At 35.1% G+C, this 9199-nt stretch overlaps 1 protein-coding gene across 1 annotated transcript in view; it reads right to left on the bottom strand.

The window, feature by feature from the left end:
* Positions 1-7607, bottom strand: part of LOC120424651 (G-protein coupled receptor Mth2-like) — a 34127-nt gene extending 26520 nt beyond the window's left edge. The window contains exons 1-2 of the mRNA XM_052710704.1: positions 7104-7607; positions 6921-7041 (exon numbers count right to left, since the gene is read on the bottom strand). Of these exons, the coding sequence (XP_052566664.1) occupies positions 6921-7041; positions 7104-7580 (598 nt within the window). The 5' untranslated portion in view covers positions 7581-7607. The remainder of the gene's footprint in view (positions 1-6920; positions 7042-7103) is intronic.
* Positions 7608-9199: the final 1592 nt, after the last annotated feature.

Genomic DNA, 9199 nt, shown 5'->3' with positions numbered 1-9199 from the left:
TGTTACAAACCATTTTAAGTTGTTACACCCCATCCTTATTTTCAAGACTCATTCAGGCACCCTAAAGAGGAGTAGTAGATATGTCGACTCTAAAAAAAAACCACCAGGAAGAATATTTCATTTTGTAAACATTGAACCAAAGTCTTCTCAAATTTCGATAACGAGTACCACCATAACACCACAGGAAACTAATAAATCATCAGAACGCTAGGGCTCATAAAACGTGAGGGGGGATCAAATGTAAATTTTGCAGAGAAATTAATATTTCGCCTTACGAACAAGCAAACCATTGTAACGGGCAGTATTTGTCATGAAATGTATTACCAATATGTTTGAGGCACACAGTCACCCAACATATTCGACAAACCCACAAAATTGGAGCACGTTTTTTTGTTTCTTATAAGCTGAAATTTGATCACGATCAAAGGAAGGAAAATAGAACTAAATTTTAATTTTCAAACCTTATTTACATATTTTTGAAACAAAAAATATCACAAAATAACATAACATCCATGCTACTGTCAACAGTTTTCAAACACATTAAATCTATTTCTTTGATTGCAAAATTATTTAAAACAACCTGAGCAATTCTCTACCAAAACCGGAAATGGATTTTATTTCTAATCTAATCTAATCTTATCAAACCCTAGCGCAGCCAATCTTTTGAAGGGATCCTGGAGAGTGCTTTAGGTTAGATTACGCCAAGCACTCTTCTTGCCATTATTAACATTTGGGTAATTCTCCACCAACTCACACGAAATCGGAAAAAGTTGCCCCGACCCCTCTTCGATTTTCGTGAAACTTTGCTCTAAGGGGTTATTTTGGTTCCTGATCACGAATCCGAGGTCCATTTTTCGATATTTCGTGACGGTGGGGCGGTACGACCCCTTTCATTTTTCTGGTTTTTTACTAAGACACGTTTTTCAGTGATTTGTAGCTCGCAACCGTGAAGAGATAGAAATTTGGTGTCAAAGGGACTTTTGTGTAAAATTAGACGCCCAATTTGATGGCGTACTCAAAATTCCGAAAAAACGTATTTTTCATCAAAAAAAGTAAAAAAATAGTTTTAAAATCGCTGCCATTTCCCGTTACTCAACTGTCAAAAATCGTGAGACATGTCATTTTATGGGAAATTTTATGTACTTTTCGAATCTGAAATAACCCAGAAGGATATTTTTTTTTCATTTAGAACAAAATTTTTCATTTTAAAATTACGTGTTTTTTCTAACTTTGCAGGGTTACATTTTAGAGTGTAACAATGTTCTACAAAATTGTAGAGCAGACAAAAAAAAAATGATATATAGACATAAGGGGTTTGCATGTATTCTTCACGAGTTATCAGAATTTTACAAAAAAGTTTTTTGAAAAAGTTATGATTTTGACCATTTTTGACCAGTTTTTCGAATTTTTAACCCCAAAAACTCAATCGTGTGCTTTTGAAAGTATTTTTTCGGAAAGTTCAGCTAATTTTGCATAAGAATGACCCCTTGGACGATTGTTGTGGCTTGTGCACTGCTTGTATGTGGAGATTTCTTGAAAATAAAAAAAAAACAAACCGGATACACTCACTAATCACAAATTTTTTTTTTTTTTTTTGAAAAAAAAAATCTGATTCTCGCAATGCACGAGTCACAACAATCGTGAAGAATACATGCAAACCCCTTATGTCTATATATCAAAATTTTTGTTTTTGTCTGCTCTACAACTTTGTAGAACATTGTTACACTCTAAAATGTAACCCTGCAAAGTTAGAAAAAACACGTAATTTTAAAATGAAAATTTTTGTTCTAAATGAAAAAATGACCCTTCTGGGTTATTTCAGATTCGAAAAGTACATTAAATTTCCCATAAAATGACATGTCTCACGATTTTTGACAGTTGAGTAACGGGAAATGGCAGCGATTTCAAAACTATTTTTTAACTTTTTTTGATGAAAAATACGTTTTTTCGGAATTTTGAGTACGCCATCAAATCGGGCGTCTAATTTTACACAAAAGTCCCTTTGACACCAAATTTCTATCTCTTCACGGTTGCGAGCTACAAATCACTGAAAAACGTGTCTTAGTAAAAAACCAGAAAAATGAAAGGGGTCGTACCGCCCCACCGTCACGAAATATCGAAAAATGGACCTCGGATTCGTGATCAGGAACCAAAATAACCCCTAAGAGCAAAGTTTCACGCAAATCGAAGAGGGGTCGGGGCAACTGCTGTGTGAGTTGGCGGAGAATGACCCATTTGTAATGCACCATTGCATTAGAATGCATTGAAACATAACAAGCGTTAAAGCGGCGTAACGTCGTATCGCAGAGACATGATTCGTTTTGAAGTTAGTTGAGTTTGAGCACAGAGTGTTCGAACAACAACACAATTCTGAATCGACAGGTGGGGAAGGAGCGTGGGGACACACCACCAAACGCTCCGAGATTTTGGTTGTATTCGTTGGGAGCACCGTGCTAAGAAGGTTTGGTACTCCGGGACCCTCTGGGATGGGACATTGTATTTCCACGAATGCCCTGGACACTATTTGCCGTGGTTATAGCGCCATAACGCGCTCTCTGTAACAATATTCCTAATTCCAGACCAAGTTCACCAAATCGTCATGGTCTAGTGGTTAGCATTTTTGCTTACCAATCCAAAGGACGGGGGATCGAACCCCGCCTCGAGCGACTTTGATTTTTCGTTCATATTCATCATTTCAAATTTCTGTGTTCTTAACTTTCTCGTTGGGAGCAGACGGGAATTGAACCCAGAACCAGTCGCTTACAAAGCGAACACCGTAGTCGCTCCTTGAAACCGGAAATGGATTTTATTTGTATTTTTTTTATCTGGCTCAAACTTTGTGGGGGGCTTTTCTATGACCAATAATCTATTGTGTGTCATTGGACCAGCACAAATTTTATTTAAAGTTTTTGTCCCCACCCCCCTCCCCCCTCCTTGGGCGCCGGTATTGACTAATAAAGTAGGGATCTTCAGAGGTTAAACAGTGAACGGATGGTTGGCTCCCACTGATCATTTTTGATTCATTGTTTAACTTCAGCTGATCTGTCAATAACGGAGTAGCAGCTCATTGGCAGTCAACCATGCTCATGCTCATGCTCATGCTCATGCTCCACCCCCCTCCCCCCTCCTTCAAAATTTGCCCGAAAAATCAGGGTGGAATTTTTTTTCAAAAAACTTTCAATGGAAAAAAATAATCAATGGAAATTTAAGTACAATCAGCTGAAATCAATTTAAAATACATTTCCCTGCGTTTAGAATCATTTTAGCATGTTTGGGTTAATTTAAAAATCTTTTGAATTTTTTAAAATTTTCGATGTTTAAGTTTTTTTTTCGCTAAAATTTTTGTTTTCGTCAAATTTTTCATTTTTTGAAATAATGATTGCAAAACAACTGAACTAGTGTAAAAAGCAATTTAAATCACTCTTTCCATTTAAATGCTGAAACTATGGCTTGTTATTTCAACATTTATTTATTTTTTCATTGCCACCTCAGTTTTCAGTTGATTAGAATTCTATTTGCAAGGAAATTTTGAAGTTTTTTGGAAAAATGTTTGTTTTTTCAACCAATTTTGAAGGGGGGGGGGGCGACATAAACTTTGAAAAATATTAGCAACGGCCTAACTTTTGAGTTCATTTTCAGAGTCTTCGGCAAAGTTGTAGGTATTGTTGAGTACTATTGAGAAAATAATAGGCACACGGAAAAAAAATTGCCGATTTTTCAATTACCTTTTTTTCACAAAAACTTCCCAAAATACGTATTTTTATGTTTAAGATTTTTTGATATGTTTAAGGGCACAAAACCCGCAATTTTTGAGCCATAGAGAAGTATGTCAAAAAATCTGCCGCTGAGTTATGAATTTTAGAAAAAATAATGATTTTTGGAAAAAAACGATTTGGACCTCAGGTTGCTGAGATACAGCGGCTTAAAGAAAAAGAAACAGGAAAATTGTAGTTTTCTAAGTCTCACTCAAACAACCCTCCATTTTCTTATGTCGATATCTCAGGAATTGATGGTCCAATTTTCAATGTTAAAATATGAAACATTCGTGAAATTTTTCGATCTTTTCGAAAACAATATTTTGACTAACATTTAAAAAGGGCCAAACATTCAATAATACGCCCGGTTTTGATATAGCGTGAAACTTTGATTTTTTTAAAAACAAAATTCAAAAAATAGTGCGTCCACCCCGAGAATTCCCGGGATTTTTTATAATTTGCCCCGAAATCTAAAAAAACAAATTTTGGTCTGGAAATTCAGATTTGGTTGTTGAAATAGATAAACAGATGAATACCTCATAATCGATAATAATTTTAAAGCATTATAATTTGTATTCCGCATATATCAGCCTGATTTGATGTCTTTGGGAAAACTGTTAAAATTTTAGTTTACCGATATGCAAAATGCCTAGCGCTTTAAATATTTCCGATTTGATTCTTTTTTTTTAAAGATTGTGATATGTACGTATATTTATGATTTAAAATAAAAAAAATCAAAGCAAATTATTTTTCATCAAACAAAGAAACGAATTAAGACACCAATTTAGCAATTTTTTTTGCGTGATGTTTTGAATGACTTTGGTTAAGCCCGTGGGAGTCGCTCAACCTGCATTCCTGCCACACATGAGGTCTGCACAGCTGATTTCACGTAGATTTTTCCCGCCAGTAATGACAGGAAACGCTGACAAACGGAATATGTGCCAAAATCATAAGTGGTTTTTAACATATGAAGGTAAATCATCGTGAACTGGAACTGCCGGTCGTTAGCCCGGGTAAAGTGGAAACGTTGAGATGATTGTTGTCCTCTGCTCTCATCTCGCAAAAAGCCATACAGAGAACCTCGTCCCATTCAACCGGCTCCGTGGCTTAATGGTTACGGCTTCTGTCTCCCAAGCAGAAGGTTCAGGGATCAAATCCCGGTCGGTACCTTTGAAATTTGGAATCAGGAATTTGAATATGAATAAAAACGAAAATGAATCAGGTGGGATTCGAAATCACACCTTTGGATTGGTGGTCTGGGACGCTAAGCAGTCGGCCATCAGAAGGTTTTCACTCTAGCAGCGAATTGATCCGTAGTGTTGAAACATGTTATCTCTTCTTCTCATATTATTAAATACGCGCTGATCCCTGATTTGCCTGAGGGGATTGGATGTCTAAATTATAGATCGAGTTTCCTTCAGATGCTTGCTTCTATGTTTAGGCGGGGCCGAACAATGCCCAGCGACCTCGGAATTGGACCGCAAGGAGCTCTGTCATTCTGAAATGGGTCGTTGGAAGCAGCGCGAGGGCTGTCACCACCTAATACCTGGGACTGAGATAAGCTGTATCAGCATTCGGCATGTACAAAGTCTGATACAAATTATACTTTCCCATAATTTCGCTACCGGTTAGCGGGTATTGGATTGGACCACACACACACACATGTTTTGAATGACTTTGGTTAAAACAAGAACAGGGCAGAACAATTTCACAAACACCAATTTTCTAATTTATTGCTCTAAAATCTCCTTACCTATTCAGACTGTATTCCTGTTTTTTCCTAGTTGGCGAAAGTAAATTAAAAATCATTTGTAATTTTTTTTCAAGGGTTGAGCTTTTCAACACTACTATAAAAATCAAAATTAAAAAAAAAATAGCAGTCAATTTTTTTTAACACATGGAGATTTGCAAAAAAATCATTCAAAAGGCGTTTATTCGGGATTGCAAAAAGGTTGTATGCAATTTATTGTAAAACTTGTTTTTTTTTTAGCAATTGTCGTATTTATAGATTACTTTTTCAAAACAACCAATGCCAAACGTAATCGAGATTTATCCAATAAATTTACGACTCGTACTGAAAAAAATCTTCTTTTTGGCACTTGTTGTATAACATTTATTTCATTAAACATGAAATTCAAACCTTATCTAAAATTTTACATTGACTGGTGTCATTTTATTTGTTGTCGCCTCTTGTTTTTTTTTTTTAAATATATTTTCAAATTATTTTTTCAAGCTTTTCTGCTCATGTCATCTAAAAAAATCTTATTTTTATAAGTTTGTTTAATTTGAATCACATTGTAGTTCATTTAAAATCCAAACCAAAACAAAGAACAAAAAAAACTTATTTTAATTTCCTTTAAGCTATTTAGAACTTGCCGTCCTTGTTTAGATTGAAGAGTAGATTATCACCAATTAATATGATTGAGCTAATGCTATGGTATTAAGCTTGAAAAACATAACAACTAAAATGAAAACATAGATTTTATGACTGTTTTTTTTTTTTAATTTCCCGGGATCCCGAGAATTCCCGAGTTTCCAAAAATATTTTTCCCGTTTTCCGGGAAATTCTAAACTTGGGAAATTTAGACGCCCTAACAAAAAATAATTTCCAAAACAAACTTATATGGAAAATTGAATTGCTTTGCGCAATGTGAGGACCGAACCAATCGTTCTTAAACTTTGGGGAGTTGTTTAGGACCCCAAAATGAACTGAAAATTTGCTGTGCTGGAAAATCGATTTTGTTATTACACCCTAATGATGCATAAGCACTATAAACGTAAATATATTCCTTCGTGGTTCTCAAATTCATGAACACAATTCACGAGTTCGACAATTGACTTTTTTTGTGAAAGGATCTTGCCTACACGCCAATGATGTTGAAACGAAAACGCACCGGAACAAACCCTCGAATGCCCGCCAAAATGTATTTTTTGTTTCATCCTAGTGAATAACTAATGGTTTTTTGTTTAGGAAAATGTCAATATGATATTTTGCCGTTATCAAGCTATCGTCACGTGACACTTCCTATCATTTCACATCAGACATGTCACAAGATAGCACACAAGCGACGTAAATCTCGAATAATCAAATTTGGCTCTCCGCTTTAAATATATGACATGCTCCTCCCAAAAATGTTCAGATATGAGTGATTAAATTTTACCTACCAATTGTAAGATGTTGGGGATCTGGGTCAGTGGCAATAGAATATACAACGATGCTTTCTAAATCTAAACAATATTTGCTTTGGTCCATCTCGTCGTCTTCCATTGATGTAATGAATCCAGACTGCAATTATCAATTCAACCGTTACCATCTATATCCGAATATAACCCCATTGTAACACTTACACCATTGATCGTCCAATTGAAAATAGAAACTTGAACTTCCGATTTCACTTCTACGAGATGGCGAATAGCTAGGTGAAAGCCGGTGAAACTGGTCAGGTTTATCATGCGAGTTCTGTTCGATTCAACCTCCAGTGGAACAACGAGATCATAATACTGAGATTCGTCACATCTAGGATATCCGTCAATGTCGGAGTAATCATCACAGCACAACCAAACACACCGTGCCTCCCGGCAAACACATCCCCGAGTGTAATTTTCCACGGATATGTTTTCATTATTTTTAACAGAGTAATTAATTGTTGCATAGTTTTCCACCGAATAACGCACTCCATTGTGAGTGATACTGCTGTCTAAGCTGTTGAGTTCACCACTCGTAATGTTGACGGATTCTTTGAAGCTGCAAGGCAGCTCTTTGGCGCTTGTGCCAAAAATAACTACAAACACAGAAATGCAGCACAACGTCCTCCGGTAACTCATTATTTTCCTAGTTTCAATTAAATTTTAGATCAAAACTATTTCGAACCTTTTAGACACGAAGAACCAAAACCAACTGAGTAGAAGCAAGCTGATCGCGCACCAAGCTTGTGTACAATTTCTATCGATTACAGATAACTTTAAGTTCTGACTCACTGTTATATTTGAAAGCATACCAAGATTCAAAATGATATTGTGGAGGCAAAATTTTTTTCGCGATAAGAGTTTCTGCGTAAATATTAAAAGAATCCGTTGTGTTATGTAACAACAGAGAACATACCTAAATAGCTTGTGGAAATGTTCACCGAAATCATTTGATTAGATCCCCAATAAAGATTTTTCTCCGAAAAGATAACTTTCTGGGTTAAGCAAAGATGCTTATTTTTGCCTTAGGAGTGAAGCTATTTGGTGCAAAACAATCCGAGTTGATCCATATTTTTGTGATTTTTTTTTTCTAGCAGTTTTTTCATAAACTTCCTTTATACCTTTATTATACAGTAGAGCAACTCTCTACGAAATCGGCCGATTTCGGCCATTTTTATTTTTTGTATTTTTTTATTTGGCTCAAACTTGTGGGGGCCTTCCCTATGACCAAATAAGCTATTTTGCATCATTGGTTCACCCATACAAGTCTCCATACAATTTTGGCTGCTGTCCATACAAAAATGGTATGTAAATATTCAAACAGCTGTAACTTTTGAGTGAATTTTCTGATCAATTTGGTGTCTTCGGCAAAGTTGTAGGTATTTTTGAGGACTATTGAGAAAAAAATAGGTAAACGGAAAAAAGATTTGCAGATTTTTTTATCAACTTTTTTTCACAAAAACTCAATTTCCCAAAACACGTATTTTTTGATTTTCGAGATTTTTTGATATGTTTTAGGGAACAAAAATCCGCAACTTCTGAGCCATAGAGAAACATGGTCAAAAAATCTGCCCCCCAGTTCTGAATTTTTGAAAAAATAATGATTTTTGGAAAAAATCGGATTTTCATGCTAAAACAAATTTGACGATATTTTTTAATGCAAAATTGAATTTGCAATCGAAAAGTACTTTACAGATTTTTTGATAAAGAGCTCCGTTTTCAAGATATAGCCACCGAAAGTTTGATTTTAGCGAAATATTTGCAGTTTTTCGATTTTTAAAAATAGTGACCATGAATGACCATTTCTAGAAATATTTTTTTTGAAAAGTTCATAAAAATTTGCTATAAAATTGTCTAAGAGAAGTTGAAGATTGAACCTCGGGTTGCTGAGATACAGCCGCATTAAAAAAAAGAAACACGAAAATTGAAGTTTTTTAAGTCTCACCAAAACAACTCACCATTTTCTAATGTCGATATCTCAGCAACTAATGGTCCGATTTTTAATGTTAAAACATGAAACATTCGTGAAATTTTCCGATCTTTTCGAAAAAAATATTTTGATTTTTTTTAAATCAAGACTAACATTTTAAATGGGCGTAATATTAAATTTTTGGCCCCTTTAAATGTTAGTCTTGATTTAAAAAAAATCAAAATATTTTTTTCGAAAAGATCGGAAAATTTCACGAATGTTTCATGTATTAACATTGAAAATCGGACCATAAGTTGCTGAGATATCGACATAAGAAAATGGTGAGTTG

The sequence above is a fragment of the Culex pipiens genome, chromosome 3 (assembly GCF_016801865.2).
Source record: "Culex pipiens pallens isolate TS chromosome 3, TS_CPP_V2, whole genome shotgun sequence".
Lineage (NCBI taxonomy): Eukaryota > Metazoa > Arthropoda > Insecta > Diptera > Culicidae > Culex > Culex pipiens.
The sequence above is the reverse complement of the archived record's forward strand: the minus strand, read 5'-3'. Positions and strand labels throughout refer to the sequence as shown.